General features: G+C 44.1%; 1 protein-coding gene across 1 annotated transcript in view; it reads left to right on the forward strand.

The window, feature by feature from the left end:
* Positions 1-23,362, forward strand: part of ST8SIA1 (ST8 alpha-N-acetyl-neuraminide alpha-2,8-sialyltransferase 1) — a 167,036-nt gene extending 143,674 nt beyond the window's left edge. The window contains exon 5 of the mRNA XM_065423402.1: positions 22,876-23,362. Within this exon, the coding sequence (XP_065279474.1) occupies positions 22,876-23,362 (487 nt within the window). The remainder of the gene's footprint in view (positions 1-22,875) is intronic.
* Positions 23,363-23,717: the final 355 nt, after the last annotated feature.

Raw genomic sequence — 23,717 nt, forward strand, 5'->3', positions numbered from 1 at the left:
GACAGCTGAAGATCTGCTCCACCATATTTTGCCGTTCCTGTGAAGATGGAGATTACAACAGAGAAATTGTTTCCTTCTTTAGAGGAATAATAAAATTTTAATTCATTCCAGTTCAATTACAGGCAGATGAGCTATCAGATAATGCCTAATGAGTACAGGTGGATATGAATAGCTCTCTTTGAACAGGACTTATATGCAATGCATCATGTCTGTTTTGTTTTAAGGATGAAAATTGCACCATCTGCAACTGCAGGTGCATGAAAAACATTTTTCAAAGTCCCCTTAAAATAACATAAAAAGCACAATGGTGAGGGGAAAAAAACAGGGTTGTGCTGATTTACGCTGAGGATCTGGCCCAAAAAATCAGAACAACATAAAATGTATGGTGTTAGTGGTGGTGACTTATTGATGGTTTATCTATTCCTGGTTGGTTTGGACCTGATCGTGCAACTTAGTATGCCCAGGGCATTGATCAAGGTTTTTTAATTAGTAGACAAACTCTATTGGCCTCCATGGATGACGGTTGCTTGGGAGAAGCTGTTCTTACTTCCCCTGCTTTCAGTGCAGGAAATACTGATCTCTCCAATGGAGGAATAGCTGAGTAAGCATGCTCGAGAGAGTATTTTCAGTGCCGGTCAGAACCGAACATTAAGGGCCAGATTCTCATTTACACTGAGGCCTCTTTATGCCACTTTGTGACAGAGTGCTAGCAGCCTAGAGATGACCCAGCTCTCTGGTCACTAAGGTACTAGCTATTTGGCCCCTCAAGTGGATTTAATTGGGGTGATGGGTGCTCAGTGGTTTAATTAGGCAGGAGGCTGATGAGCTAATGTGAGCAATCAACCTGTGAAGTTAAAAGGACAGGAGAGAAGTGCAAGGGAGAGGCTGGTGGGTCTAGGGGATACAGGATCCTTGGATGGTAGATCTTGTTCTCCCCTCCATGAAGAGTGGGCTAAGGGGGAAGTTTATTTCCAATTGTATGTTGCCGCATAAGGCTGTACTGGTGAAGGCACATACTGTACATAATTATACTGTCATCAGCTGATGAGTCTTGAGATTCAGTTTAATGAAGTCAGAAGGTGCTTGATCATGGGACTGTTCAGTGGGTGGGTGATGCCCTTATGTAGTTTATAGAGATAATGATTTTACAGTAAACTGCCCAATCAATGCTTATCAGAGCTAGGAGATAAATATCTTATAAATAGCGATGAACAAACCACAAGAAGTTTGGATGTTCAGATAAACTCTGAAACATTTGGACAGTTAGTGCCTTATCCAACCAGTGAAGGCAGCAGAAAACCCTTCCTCCCACCAATTGCTTTCACTGGGTTTTGAATCAAGCCTCTGTTCAAAAATAGCTGAAATGTTTTGAAGTCACTTTTGTCCTTCTGCCTTCCCTTATTTGGCCCGGACTGAACTCTGAATCATACAGAGTTTTCCCATCACTAGTTTCATACTTTAATTCTGACCTCACCACTTTTTGATGATACATTGGGAAGTTTCTCTTCTCTGCCTCTAGCCTGCATTTCTCAAAAACGACTTTTTTCTGGCTATGACCTCAGGCACCCCCTAGATATGTCTTTAGTGTCTCTACCTTCTGCACTCCCTCATTATGTTCCAACCCCTGCCCTCACAACAAGGGTGTAGGTAGAAATCTGAATTACCTATATATCCTGGCTAACGTCAGTCTGTGCTGCAACTTCAATTCATAACATACCCATAATTTTCCATGGTAGATATGGCTTTGTGTGAGTGATCCCAATGCATGCAGTGAGGACAGTGAGATAAAGAGATCAAGCAATGTGTGTAAGTAATGAAGAACAAAGAGAAGTTGCCAGCTGCAATAGGAAATGTTGCCTGAGGAAATTAAAAATGGTATGACGTATTATACATGGTGTGTGACCACCTATACTCCTGCTTCACAAGTGGGCTGTCAGATTATGATTATGGAGCTTTGTTTCTCTTAGAGATTGTGACCGTGGTGTTTATTTTAAAAAAACTGATGGCTGTGTGTTCATTTTTATAGCCTTTTATCACTCTTCTCTAACTATTGTACACAAACACACACTCCCAGTTTCTATTTCTATTATCAAGGGGCCCAATTCAAAGCCCACTGAAGTCAATGCAAAAATGTCCATTGACTCCTATGGGTTTTGGATTAGGCCCTATAAAAGGTGTTCTTTTCTCTCCTCCTCTCCAACAGGGCAGGTGTTACATAACTTCTGCAGATAAACTGATTAAAACATATTAAGCCAAATTCTCTACTGGAGTAACTTTGTTGATGTTAGACATGACATCAATAGAGTTATGCCAGGAAGAGAGAATTCGGTCCAGTATTCTTTGAACATAGTACAGTTCCACAGCTCTGAAATAATATAATATACCTTTGTGTTGAAATATTTCAATACTTTTAGTGTGTTCTCAGCAATTTATATACAGCATAGTACCTTGTATGTGGTCAATATTTTCACTGGCAGCCTTTGTCATTTTTAATAATTCTGTCGAATAACCGTTTCATCCTGTGTAAGATTTTTAGCCATAGATAGCGCATTATTCTTTGCCTGCTAGAAGATTTCTTGTCACAGCACACTTGCAAGTACACCATTAGTGCACTATACATCATCCCTTAAATTTATGGAGATAAATGCCATACCTCAAGCTAAGCTAATATATATCCTCTGTGAAGTACATACACATGGGATAAGTATCATGACGATACTGAATTAATCTTTGCTGGGTTGGGATAACTCCATCACTCAGTGAATTTTCTTTTGCAGTAGACGTACAAGTGTATAATGAATCCACTCTTATCAAGTGAAGATCATTTCAGTTTCCTCAAATAGTGTTATGATATATTGCATTTGTGCTACTTCTTCCTGCACAATGACAGTCTTGCCATTGAATTTTATGAGATCAGGAGTAGGTAGTTGTTTTTTTGTCATATCTTTTCTCCTCTGGCTGTATCTTTTTAAGTGCACCATTGCTGTATTTTCCAAGTTTCCACCTGTCGTGTGTGTGTATTTCCCTGCCTCTTCTGGTCCCATCCCTATATCTCATTATAGCTGTCTCTCAGTGCTTTGAAGATATATAGCACTGTCTAAGATCTAAATATTATTATCTGTCCCCACTATGGAGTGGGGATAATTGAGGGGACAGAAGAGAGAGAAAACCAAGCTCACAACTCAGAGCATGCAACTGGGCCCTGCTCAGGATTATAGTGACAACTCCCTCACGAACAACGTCTGTACACAGAGAATCCATCAGGGATGTGCACCTCACTTACAGATCCCACCAGCTGCTGTGCACATCTGGCTTGATTCTGTTGTTCATGCTCCCCTGGGTCCCAGCAGCATGATGTGCATTTTAAAGATGCCTGATGTTGGGGTTTGGGTTTTTGGGGTTTTTTTTTTTTAGTTTATACACAATTTCCTGCCTGGGGATGCACATATTTTTCAGGGTTCTGCACTGAAGCCCACCTTCTGAGCATGACATGCTGGCTGGGCTCCTGATTATTCTCCTTGTATGAGCATCATCTGTGCACAGGCTGACCTGGTGTTGCCTGGCAGAGCAACACTCGTTGTTTTGTGCCACATCTAATTTTGTTTTGCAGGATGGCACGTGTGTTACATGTTCCTCACTGGTGCATGTTGTATGCATGGTGGGATTGTCGGGCTTCCTGTGTGTATTTCACTGACTCTTCTGTGCTCATCCCTTTCTCAGCTCCATGTTTTTTTTCTGTCATTTCAAGCCCCATTATCCTTTGTGTCTCAGCATAACCTTTGTCATTCTAATTTTCATGACTGTATCCCCTTCTATCCTCTCTTATGCCTTTGCTTTTCAGGTACAGTACCACAGAGGAGAGTCAATTAATAACTGTATGACTTGGCAGAGCCAGCCTTTAGATAGGGGAAGCCTGCAGCCCTGGGCCCAAACTTTTTTTTTTTTTAAATACATGTTTCTAGTAGAGCTGTGTGAATAATGAATTTTTCAGTTCACTAGCACTTTAAAAAAAAATCATTTTAGGTCAACCTGAAAATGAAATGTTTGACAAATCGAAAAGTTGAAAAATAATTAATTTTGGGTCCTATTAAATGTTTTGTTTGAGTCAAAACAAAATGTTTTGTTTCTATTTTGAGATTTTCTTTTTCAAAAATTAAAAAAAAACACAATTACCTTTAAATTTTGAAACAAAAAGTTGTTTCAAATTGAAATATTTGGTTTAAAAAAAAAAAGTCCACACAAAACATTTAGATTTTTGCACAATGTTTTTTTAGGTTTTTATCAAAACAATTTGTGGAACTCTACATGCATGGTCATTTTACATAATTTCCCTATCCCTTTGAACATCCAAATGTAATATTTGCATGTCCTGTGTTTGTAAGTGGGGTTCTCCGTGTCATAGAAAGGACATTTGCAGGATCTAAAACCTCTTGTTAGTAATCTCTAATACTCAAGAATGTAGCCCGTTCAAATTATTTTGCTTTGTTTTTCTATTTCTTTCTCTACATGTAAAACAAATGCAAAGCCTTTCGTTTATCTGTACTGTATGGAAAATGATTGGCATTTTAAAGAGTAAGTCCTGTAGCATCACTTATAAGTTTTAGTGAAGAGAATCTTTCTGCAAGGAGCTAGTTGTTAAGGTATTTGTTGAAGGAGTACATAGATCTCTCTCTCTCACACACACACACACACACACACACACGTATGTTGGGGGAGGGAATGTAAGGAGAAAGGCATTAATGTGCAATTTGTTCCAGAACCATCAGAAAGAAAGAAAGGAAGAAGCAGCTGAGACAAAACAGACTGGGGAAGAGAGAGGAAATAACATTGGGTGGCAAAGATGATAACAGACAAACTCAAAAGGAAGAATGTTAGTGGAAATATTCTGCGTTGTAACCTCATTTCCTAAGACTGTTATAAGGTCATTCTGGTAGGAAGTATCAGAAGTGCATGTCTGTATCTTTAAGAACTAAACTCATTACAAAATAGACAGCACTAAGAATTATATATGTTTCTGATTTCCATGGTCTCCTTTGCCATTTCTCCTTTCTGTGTTTCTCCCCCTCAGGAAATGTCTGCATTGAATTGTTAATTTTTGCTCATATTTCTAAACTCTTTAGGTGCCTTTGTATTATTTCTCTGTCCTAGTGACACTCATCCAAATTTAATACCACTTGGAAATGTCACCATTTATCCTCTCTTCCAAATCACAAATGCTGTGCTGCCCTGCTAGACACCTCCACCCATCTCAATATAAGATTGTTCGTCACTGTTGGATATTTAAAACACAGTGAATTCAGTATCCTGTGCTTTCAAGGATATAAAGAGTGGATTGATAATTTTTGCTCTCTTCTGATTCCCTTCAACAGACATAACTGATTGCAGCGACAGTCTGGTCCAGTGTTCAGCGATGTCAATGGGAGCTAGATCAATCCCTTATCAGTAATGTTGATGATGCACAAAGTGTAATAGAATCCAGTGCATTCCCTCTCAGATGTGTGATTTTCAGGGCCAACAGGAGTAAACAAGCAATAAAAACTTAACTTTGTCCTTAAAATCAGTAGCTATGGCTCTAAATACAGCCAGTCTGTTGAATAATAAGTTACTGTTTTTATGTACGCTCACTTTTTTGGGTAGAATTGCACTTTTAAGGCTATAATTCCATCTTGGGTGCTCCGTAACATGAGCAAACCTCTCTAGCTTTGCCTTAATGATTCATGCCAGCAAAAGCATTTGATGGAGTAAAGGCAGAGGTAAAATATTTCTTTACTTTGGAAAATATAATCCCAACTATACATATAAAGTGACGGGGTCTCAATTAGCTGTTACCACTCATGAAAGAGATCTTGGAGTGATTGTGGATAGTTTTTCGACAACATCCACTCAATGTGCAGCGGCAGTCAAAAAAGCTAATAGAATGTTGGGAATCATTAGGAAAGGGATAGATAAGACCGAAAATATCATATTGCCTCTATATAAATCCATGGTAGGCCCACATTTTGAATACTGCGTGCAGATGTGGTCGCCCCATCTCTAAAAAGATACATTGGAATTGGAAAAGGTACAGAAAAGGGCAACAAAAATGATTAGGGGTATGGAACGGCTGCCATTTGAGGAGAGATTAATAAGACGAACTTTTCAACTTGGAAAAGAGATTGGAGGGGATATGATAGAGGTCTATAAAATCATGACTGGTATGGGGAAAGTAAATAAGGACGTGTTATTTACTCCTTCTCATAACACAAGAACTAGGGGGTCACCAAATGAAATTATTAGACAGCAGGTTTAAAACAAACAAAAGGAAGTATTTCTTCACACAATACACAGTCAGCATGTGGAACTCTTTGCTAGAGGATGTTGTGAAGGCCAAGACTATAACAGGGTTCAAAAAAGAACCAGATAAATTAATGGAGGATAGGTCCAGCAGTGGCTATTAGCCAGGATGGGCAGGGATGGTGTCCGTAGCCTCTGTTTGCCAGATTCTGGGAATGGGTGACTAGGGATGGATCACTTCATGATTACCTGTTCTGTTCATTCCCTCCAAAGGACCTGGCATTGGCCACAGTCAGAAGACAGGATACTGGGCTAGATGGACCTTTGGTCTGACCCACTATAGCCATTCTTATGTTCCCTTTAAGATCTCCCAGGCTCTGTTGCACACAGTGTCCTCAAGAGCAGTGGTTAGAGGTATATTGTATTGCATATACTTAGAGGTTACTCAGCACACTTGGAACAAAACTGAGAGCATTGTGCCTTCCTCCCATGCCTCTGTGGTGAGCTTTCCTGTAATCTGGAATGACAGGTAAGAATTGTTTTTCTTTAATTACAGTTTCACTGAGTGTTATTTTCCATCAGTGAATGGTTTACAAGATGCTCCTACAGTATCAGCTGAACACTTTAGTTATCCCCAACCTGACTGACAGGCCTTTGCTATCATGCTTTGATTTTAAGTAAGAACTGTAAGGGGTCGGACTCACCCCTGCGGCGCCTCCTGCTGGTCTCTCAGGTAATTAGCTCCATCCAACCTCCGGAGCGTCCTATGCAGGCCGGTGATCCGCCTGGCCTCTTCTGGCCCCCGTGTCCCTCCCAGGACCCTGGTGCCCTTATCTGGGGGGGGGGGGCTGCCCCCTGGCAGAACCCCTTTCTCTGGGTTTCCCCTCCCCAGGGAACCCCCACCCACTATCCTCACCTTGCCTCAGGATAAGGCATATCCACCCTGCTACATCCCCCCCCTCAAGATCACCACCCCTGGGGGTAGGGGTGTCTCCTGGCCTGGGCCAATTGCCCGTGCGCCTCCAGAGCTGCCCGCTTCTTCTCGCTGTCTTCTAGCCGCTTCCGCACGTAGGTCTCCTCCTCGACGACAGCCTCATACTCCTTAGCGAGGTCCAAGGCTCTCGCTTTGGCCTCGCGGAGGGCCCGCTCTGCAGCCTCCAGCTGTGCACGCAAGCCCGACTCCCACAGTGACCTGCCCCACTACAGACTGGGTCCCGGCCTCGTGCTGGGCCCAGTCAGTCTGGGTCTCCTCACTGGAGGCCGGCCCAGCGACGGTCTGGGCCTCGACCTTCTTCGGGATCCCCTCCATCCCGGCTTCCGCCTCTACTTCCAGTCCTGACCCTCCTGGGCCTACAGGCACCTCCTCCGCTCTCTCGGTTCTTCTGAGGGGGCAGTGCCTCCTTATATGCCCGGGCTCCCTGAAGCCCCAGCAGGCATCCCACCTCCGTGCCGCCCCGGGCCTTGGTATTTTTCTTTTGTCCTTCGCCGGGCCAACCCTCCCTGGGTTGCCCTGGGCCATATTCCTGCAGCCGGGGCACTCCCGCTTCAGGTGCCCCCTGAGCCCACAGGCCCAACATGCCCTCAGCCGCCGAGGTTCCCTCCCCCCACGGCCTACTTGAGGGATCAGGCACTGTCTCGTTTTGGGGTGAGGTCCCCCGCCTCCAGCCCCATCGGGACAGTCCCGTTTTAAATGTCCGGCCCGACCACAGGCCTTCGCTACGGGCCTCCTGGCCCTGGCACTCTGTGTCCCACACCCTCCGCGGTATCTTTTATACTCCCTCCTCAGGAGTGTTTGCACGGCCTGCTGCTCCTCCGCCAGCTGGCCGACCTGCACCTGGAGGGCCCATAGCGCCTCCCACAGTCTGTCCTGGGTCTCTCGGGTTCCCTTCAGGCCGTCAGCCCCCTTCCACTGGGCCGCTGACGCTGGGCCCCACCCAGGGACAACCCCCAGGGTCTCTGCATAATATACCCCGGTGTATATGGGATCCATTGTCCTGTTCCTCAGTTTCTCCACCTTAATGTACAGGCAATACCCCAGTCCTTGCCTTGCCCTTTTTATCAGGTGCGTACCGCTTATGCCCGCATTCTCCACTACTCTGTAAGGGGTCAGACTCACCCCTGCGGCGCCTCCTGCTGGTCTCTCAGGGAATTAGCTCGATCCAGCCTCCGGAGCGCCCTCTGCAGGCCGGTGATCCACCTTGCCTCTTCTGGCCCCCATGTCCCTCCCAGGACCCTGGTGCCCTTATCTGGGGGGCTGCCCCCTGGCAGAACCCCTTTCTCTGGGTTTCCCCTCCCCAGGGAACCCCCACCCACTATCCCCACCTTGCTTCAGGATAAGGCCACTGCCAGTCACCAACTAGCCCCCGCTCCCTGGGGCAGACTGCAGTATAGGCCACTCATCATCGGCAAGGTTGGGTTTGGACCATCTGCCTTGGCCTAGTCCTGGGCTGCCCTCTGCAACCCCCAGTACCCCTTGGCCTTCTCCTAGGCCGCAGCCTGGGGCTTTCCAGGCAGGAGCTCCCCAGCTCCTCTGTCTTTCCCCAGCCCTGCTCCACTCAGGTACCCTGTGTCTAGCTCCCTGCAGCCAAGTCCTCCTCTTTCTACAGCCAGAGAGAGAGTCTGTGTCTGAGCTCCTGGCTCCCTGCCTTTATAGGACCAACTGAGTCTGTTTGGGGCGTGGCCCCAGCTGCAGCCACTTCCCCCAATCAGCTCAGCTTTCAAGCTGCCTTCTCCCTGGGCTATCTCAGGCCCTTCCAGGCCGGAGCAGGTGTCCACCCTGCTACAGTAACATTGATAAATAATGATTAAGTTAATATCTTAGCCATCTTGACATACTGGATAAAGCATTACAGAATAAAGTATAGTTAGTAATATATTATTGTTCATGGGGTGTACATGGCATATATCAGTGATCTTAGACATAGTGTCATCTTAGTACTTCCTTATGGGATACCCTTTACGGTACTGAACTACAGAAAAAAAAGTGTCTAAAATCATATTGGTTTTGGGAACATCAACTCTAACTGCTGGTATCATGTCCACTCACCTAAGTCCTGTGTCCATGGCAGCTGATCAGCATGACCCTGATCCCCATCCATACATATATATCTGAATGCCTCCTTGCTATTACTTCTGGTGTGACAGGTTTGGTAGCAAGTGTTGTGGTGCCATGGTTTGGAACAGCAGTTTGAATGAAGCGCTAGTAAAGATGAAGAGGTTGATCCTTTACCTCTGTGGAGGAAAAATTTTGTAAGTGTGACTGGCCTGGGATTTTGCATTTTAAATTCAAGTGGACCTTAAAAAGGCAGAAAAGTCAGCAACCAATAGCAAACATACAAAAAGACAAAATGTTATTCAAATAATAAAAATTCTCCAGAGAGAGGGCCAGCATCCTCCTTATCATAAATAACATTACGATAATATTGTCCTTTGGTACCACAGTGCTACTTAGTAAGTCTCTGTGGCTTAGCAGTTTAGTTTTATGGACCAGTTGATACTCAGGATCAGTATTATGTGATAACAGAACTGGTATCATGGTACCAATATAAACTTAGATGCAGCCATTCATAAAATAAACAGAATGTGATCATTATTAAAAAGTTAAGGTGAGCTAACAGTGACAGTACTATAATTATTTTCTTTTTTAAATATCAGAGAAAAAACGGTGGCATTTCAAATATCACTCTATGGTAACAGTTAGCAAATACTGACTTTTATAGAGAGACTACTGTAGGTTACACAGGCTTGATGGAAAGCCAACACATTTAGTTATGAGTGTATTGGTTTGAGTAACATAACTACTCACATGAACTTTTTTGCACAAAGCTCAACTAGGTCTGTGAAAGTTTGGTTTCATCCAGGTCTGGATTGTGCTCAGACACCTCAGAGATAAGAACCTAAATAGAATTAGATTAGAATGTGGAAAAGTACCACCAAAATACCTCAGAAAAGACTATTCTCCTATTTCTGGCTTGCTGAAAGCAGGGATGCTGGAAATCTTGAGATCACTGAGATTTCCAGACCAAAGATATATGCATACCCTTGGATAAGGTTAAATAGCTAAACTGATTTGCTTGTACTTTGACCAGTCTTTATTCATAATAGCTTTTTTTGTTGCAGAAGAAAACTGAAACTTGGCAAATGCCATCGTTTCACTGGGGCAGAACAAATCTGCGCTATGAAAAAAAAGAATGAGCTGAAGAAAATCAAAGTGTTATTGTGCATAGTGCAGATTAATGGAGGAGAGTGTAGGTCGTTCTCATGGAAGAATTCCTTCAGTAAGAAATAACAAGTGGAAATTAAGCCCACTCACTGAATGCTGCCAGTAGTAAATAAATTAACAATGATAATGCTCTACAGGCAGAGCAGGTGGGTGGAGAAATTGATTAAACACTGTTTTGTTTTCTTGAATAATCAAATTATGTCCTGTTGGTCACAAAGAGAATATGAACAGAAAGTACACTAGAATGATCCTGTTAACTTTTACATCAGCTCTTTGTTAGCATTTACCTCACTAGTTGTTGTAACCAGTCATCTGTCACCTAATGAATAAATAGCAATACAAATTCTTATGGTTCTTATGCCAATGAAGGAGCTGGATAAGTGTGAAGGAAAATGTTGTATGATTTAAACTACTCTTATGCACTGAAGTTACTCAGTGTGTTCTGAATTTTGAAAATTTTACCCCCTATTTAGAAGGCGTAGCATAGACTTAAAACTGTCTACTGTGCAAATGCAAACTTTCATATAGCTTTGGTATTTTAGCATCCGTATTTTTCAAATGTAGAAAGCATCCACTCCTTGGTGAGGACTATTTATATGTCAGCTTAGAGGTTTCAAAATTTGGTTGTGGAAGAAGGTATTTTTGTTTTTCTCAATATTGTAAATGAAAAGTGGCTACATGGATTTTGCACAGATTTACCCAAGGGAGGAAGGGAAATAAAGTTCAGGCTGAGACCAAACATGAAAAATTTCCGAGCTTTGGAAAGGTTTGAATAACTGAAAGAAGGTAATCTATATGGAAGGACCGTACCAGGAGAAGTTATCAAAAAATTGGTATTGTTAATATTAGGTTAGATTGGGCCAAGTAATTGCTCTGCCTCAAGAGCTCTGGGATTAATACTTATTCACAGAGAGTCACAATTCCTCCCTTGCTCCCGTCTTGCTCCGGAGTGAAACAAGTTACTGCAGCCCTTCAAAGGGAACAGCTTACTTTCCCTCCTTGTTCCTGTCCAGAGAGCAATGCTCTGTCTACTCCTCACCCCTCCCTGCTCATTTCCTGCCCACTTGCTTGCCAGGAGGAGGATCTGGAGAGCGGGGGCAGGGCTCTGTATCAGGCTTGGACCTAAGATTCCCAGCAGGCTCAGCATGGGAATGCAGAGGGGTCCTACTCCCCTGCTTGGCTGAGTAAGACAATGGCATAATGTACCCTGTTAGAATTTCATACTTCAAAGCGTGTGCAATAATTAAAGTTTAAAAAATCCCCGTTTTTTTAGAATTGCAAAACTATTTACCTGAGCACTTAAACCAGACCATAAGGGGATAGTTCTCTCAGCAGAAACCTATTGCTGATGTGACACCATTGCTGTGGTACCTAACAGATTATACTCTGCAAAATTCTCAATGTTTTACCTGATACTCAGGGCCGGCGCAACCCATTAGGCGACCTAGGCAGTCGCCTAGGGCGCTAACATTTGGGGGGCGGCGACTGCGGTGGCCGGATCTTCGGCCACCCTGGTCGTCGTCGGTATTTCGGGGGCGGGACCTTCCGCTGCCTAGGGCAGCAAAAAAGCTGGCGGCGCTCCTGCCGATACTGTGCAAAGCTCAGCCCAGGTTCCCTGTGATTTCAAAGCAATTCTGGGCTCATTCATGGTTTCATATGGATACCATATGAAACGTGGTAGTAGTGAAGACAATTTTGCCTGCCTTTGGCTTTGAAGCTTGAAATTAAGTGGCATGATGTGGTGCAGGTCAAAACCAAACACAAGGTTTGCACAAAGTCCTGCCAGCTGAAACCATTGAGTTTAGCACAGATCTAAAATGGGTGTTGCAGTGGGGTGGGAGTCAAGGGTTGGGCTGAGGTTTGAATATTATGAGATATAAAGGGAAAATAGTTTTAAACCAATAATGTTCTCCTGGCTGTTGGGCAGCTTCAGGGCATATTGTTGCAGGTGAGGGAATTTTGTGTAAACAACTTGCAGGTCACCTTTAAGAAGAAATTGCTGATCTCCTGATTGGTTCTGGCGGTGTATTGCAGGTGCAATATATTGGACACCTGCTTTGCATGCACTTAGTACTTTAGCACCTAAAACTGCAGAGAAAGGCATGAGAAATAACCCAGTGGAACATCTGGCACACATTCAACTTCCTTGTGATGGCCCCTATATTTTTCCTCACTTCATGCTTCAGTTCTGTCATTGCCATTTCACATTTCTGCTGTCTAGTAGTCTAGTTAAGCACTCAGGAATTGTAAATGTTAACATTGAATGAACACTCCTTTGTGTGCATGCATTATGGTACAGGCTTTTAGTACATGTTCACAAATTGCTTCTCAGATAATACAATGTAGTAGAGTGTGTTCTACAATTTTAGATACTTATGAATATCTCTAAAATAACTTGGATCTTGTAATTATAGACTGAGGGCCAGATCCTCAGTGTATTTAAATCAGTGTAGCTCCAGAGGAGCGAGGCTGATTTACACTAGCCCTGAATTGTAACTATAACATTTTCTGACTTGATTTTGCATTATGAAAAATGCTTTAACATTTAAAAAATATTAATTTTCTAGGAGGGGAGAGGGCGAAGAAAGCTCCTGCGTTTTCTAACTAACAATCCCCTCTCTGTTAGTGTTTCAAGTTAAGGGACAGATTCATCAGAATGCTCAGGGTTCTTTGCACTGCTCTGACAATACAAAGCAGCCAATAAACCTCATGGAATGCACACAGCAGCATGCTGGCTTGGCAGCAGTCAAGCAAGACAAGGCTGGCTTCGAGACAGAGTTTAATAATGTAAAAATGCCTCTGTTCCCCTCCCACACCCAGAGGCAGATTAGGGTTTTGTGGGGCCCTGGGCCAGAGCAAGTGGGGGCCACTCTTCACCCCTTCCGCCTGTAGTCTCTCTCCCGCCACTGCCCATACCACATCTTTGTATGTAAAACAAAAGGGAACTTCAGTAAGGTACTGCAAGAACCCCAGATGCATCGCTATTTTAAGATGTATTATGGACTGTTCCTGTTGAATGAAATGCTAACAGTCAAGTCTACTGTCCTGATACTCAGCTGCCTTTGTGCTATTTGCCCTGCTCTGCTGTGACAGGCTGTGCAGCCAACATAACTACCATTGGATGATACTTCAGAAGCATAATGTTAGTGTAATTGCTTCTGTCCCGCCATCTCTCCCAGCAGCCTGTGTCACTCAGGGTGGCGAGGTGAGTTAGTGAGCATGGCAGTGGCTATCCTGTGCATCAGTGATCCCTAATGGTGTCATTCAGAGAAGCCTTCAAGCCAGTTAGCTCAGGAGCAGAGAAGCATAATGGCGGCTTAAAACCACTTTGCATTCCCTCTTCCGAGTTGTACTGTGTTAGGGTTACCATATTTAAAAAATAAAAAAAGAGGACACTCCACGGGCCTTGGCCCCGCCCCTTTCCCACCCCCGGCCCCGCCCCAACTCCGCCCTTTCCCCGCCCCTTCCCCAAAGTCCCCGCCCTAACTCCCCCTCCTCCCTCCCAGCCACGCGAAAAGGGCTGCCCGAGCGCTACCGGCTTTACGGTTTGCCGGGCAGCCTCCAGACCCTGCGCCCCCGGCCGGCGCTTCCCCAGCACAGCTGGAGCCCGGGAGGGGAAGCGCCCAGCCGGGGGCGCAGGGTCTGGAGGCTGCCCGGCAAACCATGAAGCCGGTAGCACTCGGGCTTCGGGCAGCCCCTATGCCTCCGGACCCTGCGCCCCCAGCCGGGCACTTCTCCTCCCCGGCTCCAGCTGCTCTGCTCCGGCGGCTTGGGTCCGGAGGCAAGGGGGGCTGCCCGAAGCCGGTAGCACTGGCTCGGGCAGCTTGGCTCTTAAACAGAGCCGAAGTCTGAGTCCGGGGAGGAGCAGAGCAGCTGGAGCCGTGGAGGAGAAGTGCCCGGCCGGCGGCTGGGGTCCGGAGGCACGGGGGCTGCCCGAAGCCGGTAGCGCTGGCTCGGGCAGCTTGGCTCTTAAACAGAGCCGAAGTCTGAGTCAGGGGAGGAGCAGAGCAGCCGCGGGAGAGGAAGTGCCCGGCCGGTATTTTTCCCGGACATGTTCGGCTTTTTGGCAATTCCCCCCGGACGGGGGTTTGATTGCTGAAAAGCCGGACATGTCCGGGAAAATCCGGACGTATGGTAACCCTAACTGTGTACTCCGCACACAGGTGAGGATCAGGGCCTTCTCTGTGGTCTTTTCCATGTGACTGGTTACCACTGTGTCAGAGAGACAAGAGATAAGAACTGCTAATGGGTGGCTTTTATTCCTCTTTGCTTATTGAGCAGTGCTTTAAAAGAATGACCTAACCTTTGTTCAGTTCTTGGTCATTTATTGTAATAGCATTAAGCATGTGGAACTCATTTAGTATTAATATGATTGTCCTAAGTACTTTGATAGAATTTCTGCTGTAATTCAGTATTAATTACGCAGACCATTAGTGGGGGCCAGATGATTCTTTGTGCTATACGAATTAGAAAATCCCTTTCCTATTCTGTAAATTATGAGAATTTGTTTTCCCAAGCATTCAAAATGTGAGCATCTGAAATGTCGTTCATAGAGGCTGATGGAGTGTTTGTTCCTATGGGAGGAGAACACATGGCAGAAGGGACTGTTAAGAGCATCCAAGGCTTTTTACCTGTAGGTTGTTGTTTCAAATCCCACTCTTCCTACTAATTACCATGTAATGGCTCCTCAGTGGCCTATGCGATATTAATTGCAACTTCAGTCCAATTCCTGGTGCATTATATAGGGAACTGAGTAGAATAAATAGCACAGAGTAGAGCTGGGCGAGTATTGGATTTTTCATCATTGGCAATGTTGAACTATTCATTTTAAGTCAGACCAAAATAAAAAAAAATTGAAATTTTTGGTGAGTCAAAAAGTTGAAACTTTTGAAGGTCTGGGGGAAACTAAGCATTTTCACTTCTAACCATTTAAAAACATCTTTTGTTTTTTAAAAATAAAATGAATGGAAACTTTGAAATGAGAAGTCGTTTCAAACTGAAAAATTGAAATGTTTCTTTTAGAAAATGTTTAAACAAACATTGACATTTTTTTCTGATTTTTTTCCACATGAACCATTCCGTGAAATTGGCACAAATTTGCTAAATGTTTGGATGCCACTGAATATGCATTTCTTGCCAGAAATAGATTTCGACCACATTTTTTCACCCATTTTCATGATAGACGTACATATCACACACAGCTACTTTCCCCACTTTCCGCCTTCCTAGCTGTCTCAGCATACGACTGAGTGGACACAGTGACAAAATCTGCTTCTCAGTTCTGTTCCGGTTTCAAAAACGTTGGCAGGTCACTTCTGAGCAGGTTGCACGGGTACTGCTCTTGCTGTACTTGTTCTGTGACTCAGGGTATGTCTACACTTACCCGCTGGTTCGGCGGCAGGCAATCGATCTTCTGGGATCAATTTATCGCGTCTTGTCTAGACGCGATAAATCGATCCCGGAAGTGCTCGCCGTCGACGCCGGTACTCCAGCTCGGCGAGAGGAGTACACGGCATCGACGGGGGAGCCTGCCTGCTGCGTCTGGACTGCGGTAAGTTCGAACTAAGGTAAGGTAAGGTTCTTCACGTAGCTGAGGTTGCGTATCTTAGTTCGATTTGGGGGGTTAGTGTAAACCAGGCCTCAGTAGACTCAGTAGAGGCAGACAGACTTGCTGTGAGGCAGACCGACCTCCCTCTGCGGCTGCAACTTTTTTTTCCCAGCTGACACTGAGGCTTTTGAAATCACGCAGCATCTTGTGTTTCACAGTAACATAGAGCATTCTTGGGTGCTAGTATTAGGGAAGCCCAAGAGACTGGAACCTGGCAGAGGGGTTAATGGTTGTTCTGCTGTAGCAGAGAGAGGAAGGGTGGGCTGCCTGCTGAAGACTGGCCAGCACTTGTACTCTCAAGCCTGCAGTAATGTTTAATCAACTTTTGGGTGGGATTTAAGAATCTGGTTTTAATCTATAAATCGTTAAATGCTTTGGAATCTGACTAACTCAAGGACAACCCATGAGATGACAACCTGATTGCAAGCGGCAAAGGCACTGGAGCTAGCAGCCCTGTGATTTAAATAGGAAGGGGCAAGGTGTTGTCTATGATAAGATCCTTCTCCCACCCCAAGAATCATCCATCATGATAACGGCTCCTGATTGGCAAGTATTGCACACATTGTTATTTTTGTTCCTGTCTTCCCCACTCTCCCAACACTGAGCCACGTGTATATCCTCTCTTTTAGATTATAAACTCTGGGACAGAGGCTTTGATTTTCTATTTGTTTGGATAGTGCCAAGCACAATCATAATAATTTGGCTGAAGGTAATTGATTGAGTCTGTATTTTTAATACTGAACAATAAGCATTGTACAGTGTAATCATGAGATAGGAAAATCACCAAGTACCATTAGTAAGGTGCTGGCATAGTATGCAGGGCCGGCTCCAGGCACCAGCTAAGGAAGCAGGTGCTTGGGGTGGCCAATAAAAAGGGGCGGCACTCCGTCCGCTATTGGGGCGGCACGTCCGGGTCTTCGGCGGGAATTCGGTGGCGGGTCCCTCTCTTCCTCTTTGAGCTGCTGCTGAAGTGCCGCCGAAGAGGAAGAGAGGGAGTGAAGGACCCGTCGCCGAACTGCCGCCGAAGAATGGAGCGGCGCGAAGTGCCGCCGATCGGCTTTCCCCCCCCCCCCCCCGCCGCTTGGGGTGGCAGAAAACCTGGAGCCGGCCCTGATAGTATGGTAGCAAACCCATTCAACCTTCTGTTGCACAGAGATCTAAATATAAAGCCGATATAGGGTAAAGTATTATCAGACTAATAGGGTATGGCCAAATATTCTTTTATTTATTCTGGGACAGATCCTCAGCTGGCGTTAATATGAACAATTTACCAAGGATCTGATCCCCTGGCTTTAAGATTTAGAGACATGTTAGAAATGGCTGCATACATTCTATAGTCTAGGAAACAGTTTGTTGTGTACTATCTGATTCCCTGGTAACTAATTATGATGCCTACAACAAGATATTATTATGGAAGGGCATAGGAACAGGAACATCTATTATTCTTGTAACCCTCTGTTTTTAATACAGTATCTGTCCTCTTTCAAACCTCAAACAGAGATGGGTTATATGTGTGTGTGTGTGTGTGTGTGTGTGTGTGTACGTGTACGTGTACATGGTGAAATCACAGCTGATTTATACAGATCATCCTAAGTGAAAGCCAATAAAACCTTTTTATCACACCATTCTCAACATGCCTCATATTTCAGAGAAAACACATTGGTTTAGAGAGGCTTTAAACATTTTACTCAGACTATTTTTCATATTCCTGCACATGTAGAGTCAGAGGCCTTAGCTACCATGTAAGGTAAGATACTATGTATCCAAATGTATGGATCTTTGCAGGAGAAAGAAAAAACCCAAATGGGTTCACACCATTGCTCCTGTAGGCCGAGCTCTGTGTGTTATCCAACTTTTCAAGTGCAAATGGACGCGTGGCCGGGGGATTGGCCGGAACTGGGGGGCAAGTTGCCTGGGTGGGGAGAGGGAATGTAGTGGGGCCAGGGGTCCTGCGGGATGTACAGCTCAGCCGACATAAACAGGGAACTCTATATGATCCTGAGTAAGGGCTGCCTGTGATACGTGCAGGCCACAGTAGAGGGTGTTAGAGATCATCAGTTTGCAGGACCAAATGGGCACTCTATGGGCCTGATTTTAGTGGAAATCAGGCTTTTCTGGTTTTCTAATTGTTACCAAAATCAGTACGTTTCTGGCCATTGGTACCTAGAACATTCCCTGAAACTGAAGAAATTATTGGATGCAGTTTTCAAAAATGATCTCATTGCATACAGACAGAGAAATGCTGTCAGGTTGAGTGTGGGACATTGCTTGGCTAAGAAATATGGTGTTGTACATCACACAGTGGGCACTCACTTCCAGTCTGGCTTGGAGGCGGGAGGTTGTTCTAATATATAGTTCCAGCTTCCCTTTAGCTCAAATAAAAGCTTTTAGTTTGATTGTTTTTTTTTATATTGTATCCCTCTTGAATACAATTATAAGAGGGGGGAAAAAGGTTTCTGAACTCAAAGTGATTTGCCAAAGTCAGGATCGTTTGAGATTTGAAAAACCTCCAGCTCCTCATGGCTCACCCATCCTTCCTTTGTCTATATTTTGGTGATGATGATCTAGCTGTAGCAATTCCAGGGAAGTACTGACTGTACAAGTTCTTGAGGAGGAAGCTTGGCAGCTTAACCACATGGAGAGAGAGATTGTACAGCATGCTTTCAACACTGTCAAGGAAGGTGGTTCTAAAAGAACTAATGCACAGGAAAACTCCAACTCCATCCTTAGGAAGGTAGGCAGCTTTGAGAAAGCAGGGGTTCCATTCATATAGAAATTCCAGCAGAGGAGTCAAGAATTGAATGTGTATGGAGACTGAAAAATCTGCTGACCCCAGAAGCGGTTGCTCTTGTTCAGTGCTGAATCATACTTGGGTAGGGCGTGTGTGAAAGCTCAGCCCTTCCAGTGATGCAGCTGTATCTCCAGCTCTTGATATGATGTTTTACCTTTTTGATGCTGAAGTCAGAGCTGCCATTTTGGGGAGAAAGTAACAACAGTGGGTGGCTGTGTAAGGGGAGGAGCTGCATAGCTGGTTGGGAAATAAGCTAATCCCTAGCTGGCTCTGCTTTGTTAGATCAAAGTGTTGCAGAGGTAAACAATGCAGCCATTTGTTTATATCAGGAGTCTCAGTCAGCGTTTGCCAACCTTGCTGCCCCTATTGTATCTGGTGCAGTTTAGATGCAGAATGTGTGGCCAGTTCCTCATGGGTGTGCAGGGGCTGGCCACAAATGCATTCTTGGGCTCACCTGAGCTCAACGCCTGCACTAGGTTAGCAACACTGGTGCTGCTAGAATCCCTAAAAGGAGCAAGGAGAAGACATGTCCCCACCCCTCCCTCTGCAATGGCTAGCAGAACTGGGGAAGTGCACACTCTGCCCCTGTGAGGTTGTAGCAGGAGGTGTGTTTCCCCTGCATCCTGGATGGACAATATGCAATGCTTCCCAAAGCTCGCACTGGGATCGTGGGGTTTGCACTTCTACCTACATGAGCTTGTGCTTGTAAGGGGAATTTATTTATTTTTTTTGCCTCAAAATGTATCAGCCCAAATGTTCCAAAACTGGCCAGGATTCTTGCTTTTCCACATGGGCAGCAGGTGAACCCTCATTCAGGGAGGCTTGCACTTTACTCATGAAAACAAAGAACTAATAGCACTGGATACTGGCTTTTACAAATCATTATTGTGCACATCAGTGTGTAAAGGTAAATGCAACTCCGCTTTGCACTCCTCTGCCAGTACACTTCAGTCCTGGCTGATCTTCACATGCTTTATCAGGGGCTGCCAAATGCAATAAGTTATTCAATGAATTTATTGTCCTATTTGTTTATTTCGGTTGTGCTTAACCCCATTGCTAGACAAACAACTAAGTGGTAAATGCTCAAAAGAAAGTGATTTCCTTTTAGAATTAGGCTCAAATGCAGTCACAATGTTGGTGCCCATGGAGGATCCATGTTTAGGTAGCCCTATCTGATAAGATCTGTTAATCAACTGCTCCAGGTCAGCTAGTTTCATATTCAGACCAATGGGTTTTGTTTGTTTGTTTGTATGCTCGTGTAGTGCCTCTCATTCCAAAGCTGTTTACACAAAATTAGATCTCTTAATACCCTTGTGAAGGAGATGTTTTTACACCCATCTTTCAGGCACAAAGATTGTGATTTGCAGTATATCCGTGGCAGAGTGAGGAAGAGTAATCAGGAATCCTAGTTTTTCTGCTGTTCGGAGTCTTATACAATGCCAGTATTAAACTGGACCTGATATGTCATTCCTATATAATATAACACTTTTAAGACTGCTCAGTGTTTGAGAGGGGTAGGGTGCTATAAGTGGTAGAGAGAAGACAATATCAATTCTGCCTCTGAGAAAATATCAGCAATAGCTTTTATGTATATAGGGTGCCTGTGTGTGAGAGAGAAAATAACCCAGCTGTTAGAAAAGGAGGTAATATTAGGGCTGCTTTCTCTGAGGTCTGTGCAGAAAAAATTTTACTCTGTCCTGAGACAATTAGAATTCATGTAGAAGACAAGACATAGGCACTATGGGATGCTGATAAAGACAACAAGATCTTTTACTGGCACAACTTAGGTGCCTATGACTCTGAGGAGAGAGCAAATGTAAGTTATCAAGAGTTTATGGTGACTCCCTGATGAAGGGAGGAATCCTAGCAGTGCAGTCCAGATTCCCACACCAAGCAAGTGACTCCTGTAATTAAACAGGTTTTTCCACTGGGTCCTGAATATCATCCATGAAAAGTCCCTGACCTGTCAGAATGCCTCAGTAGGGCATTTCAGTGGCATTATTCAGTGTCAAACAACAGTACTTTGCCACTGTGAGCCATGGTGAGTGGATGCGAGTTCCAAAACTAACCTAGAATTTTCTGCCAGTCACCATTCATCTTGCATCTCTGGAAGTATTTAATTCCTCAGTATAGAGAGGTTACTTTTCATCAAAGAATAGTACTTTGGAATAGATACCCTGGGTGGAAGTCAAAGGTGATGTGAACTTTACTCATCAATAAGTGTTTGTCAGTGGTTTAAAAGTCTAATGCCAAAAGGTCAGAGGAGTGGTTTAGCAGAATAAAAATCTACACCATTTTAAACCATCCTGGGAGCTGCCAACAGGAGCCTTTTTACTTTAACTTGTACCTTTTTCTGGCTCCTTAACTTATAATCTAGAAATATAAGTGACCTTTAAACCCACTTAACAACATTGCTCCATCTTGTACATTAATTTGGAGTTCAGCTCAGTCTGTTTGGTCTGTGGTGCCATTTATCCTAAACAACACATTGGTTTCCATGCGACTTGTTTTTGCTAAGTGCTAGGTCCTAAGAGTCCATGTAGTTCCAGAAACAGAATGTTAACCTCTAACACCATATTTAAGCAATCATAAAGATATAACAGAAACAAATGATGTCTTGTGGCTTTATATATGCATTTTGGTTATATAAATATTTCTTACTGCTGCTGATGTAGAATCTGACTGAGATCCTTTTAATTTAATTTTAAGCACTATTAAGGAGCCAGAACAACAAGGATTTTTACTAAGGCTGGTAAAAAAAAATTCTTTGTCCAAAAGTTTTCAGACAGAAAATTGGGTTTTGGGTAAAAAGAAAATATCTGTTTTCCTGAAAAATCCTCACCCCTCACCCCCACCCTTAGAAAACTGAAAACTCTTCAGTTTTTGACAATTCAGCTAAAAAACCAAAACATTTTTAGTGAAATGTTAACTTTCTGCTAAAATTTTCAATAAAATTTGTCAGTTTTCACAGGGTAAAAAAAAAAATTTGACTGGATCTAATTCTTCTCTAAACAGGTACAACCCATTGCTACAATATACTTGCTTATTTTTCATTTCTTTTGTATAAACCCTATCCCAAAATGCTTTTCATATTTCAGTTATACCTATACCTGACTTATGTCCCTCATTACTGTAGTACTTGAGTGCCTCACAAACAGTAATGGATTTTTCCTTACAAAGCCTTGGAGGCACAGAAGTATCCTATGTTACAGAGGAGGAATTAAGGTACAGAGATTGGGAGTACATCTACACTACAACATGGCCATGGCTGGCCCGGGTCAGCTGACTCGGGCTCATGGGCCCCAGGTTGCGGAGGCTAAAAATTGAGATGTCAATGTTCGGGCTCATGCTGGAGCCTGGGCTCTGAGACTCCACGAGGCGGGAGGATCTCAGAGCCTAGACTTCAGCCTGAGTCTGAACATCGACATTGCAATTTTTAGCCCTGCAGCCCAATCCCTGCAAGCCTGAGTCAATTCACCTGGGCTCTGAGACTCGGAGCCACAGGTTCTTTATTGCAGTGTAGACACACCCTCAGTGATTTGCCCAGAGTCACACAGGAAATCTAATCTTTAGCAGAGCTAAGAACCAAACTCTGCTCTCCTGAGTCACAGTCCAGTGCCTCAACTGCAAACCCATTTTTTCTCCTGGAGCTAAATAATAAACAATAGCAGAGGGACAGAGAAATTCAGAGGCACAAGAAAGAGAGAAAAGGTACGTTTTCACATGAGATTTGAAAAGAAGTGAAGAGTTGGAATGGAGACATACAGGAAGACAGGTCCAGATGACACTGGAGAAAGGGACAGAGGAGACCAGTGTTAACAAGCAAAGGGAATGGATAGGCACGATGGCAGAAACAGTCCACACGGTTGGCTAGAGAAAATCCACGCATAGTTGAAAATACAGGAAGGTTAGCTTTGAGCTGGATTCTGAAATGAACAGGAAAATATATGTAACCCCCATGCCTTTGTTTTGTTTTCACAGATTCCAGAATCTGCTTTGGTCTAGAAAAACCTTTGTGGATAGTGTTAAAGTCTATAACCATAGCTACATCTATATGCCAGCCTTCTCTATGAAGACGGGGACAGAGCCATCCCTACGGGTTTACTACACCCTGGAGGACTTTGGTGCCAACCAAACGGTGCTCTTTGCCAATCCCAACTTCCTCCGTGACATTGGCAAGTTTTGGAAGAGCAGAGGAATCCATGCCAAGCGGCTTTCAACAGGTCTCTTCCTTGCCAGCGCAGCCCTAGGTCTGTGCGAAGAAGTAACCATCTATGGCTTCTGGCCTTTTTCAGTGGACCTGCATGGGAGGTTTATCAGCCATCATTACTATGACAACGTGTTGCCTGATTCTTGGTTCCATGCCATGCCAGAGGAGTTTCTACAGCTCTGGTTTCTTCATAAAAATGGTGTATTGAGAATGCAGCTAGAACAGTGTGAGGCCCCTTTACTCCAGTCCTCTGCTTAAGGACCATAAGGAAGGGCATGGGGGAATCCTCCTCGTTATAATTTCCATATTCTCCAAAAAGAAAATTAAAAGAGAAAGGGGAAAATATTTATGGATTTGCAGAGACCTTAAAGATGCTACTTGTTCCATTGATAACGTGAAGGCCAAACAAGAGACATGTCCTTACACACAGTGTTATGGAGAAATAAGTAGCTCTCATGGAATTCACTACCACATAATTATGAAATTACTATTGGAAGCAGCACCCCTGAACTTGATTGGTTCCCATTTTAAAAGATCGATTTAAAAGGGGCATTAAGGATTGGATGGAGGCCGACTGTGCTAAATGCTACTCGCTGTTGAAAGTCCATTTAAT

The sequence above is a fragment of the Emys orbicularis genome, chromosome 1 (genome assembly GCF_028017835.1).
Source record: "Emys orbicularis isolate rEmyOrb1 chromosome 1, rEmyOrb1.hap1, whole genome shotgun sequence".
NCBI classification, from domain to species: domain Eukaryota; kingdom Metazoa; phylum Chordata; order Testudines; family Emydidae; genus Emys; species Emys orbicularis.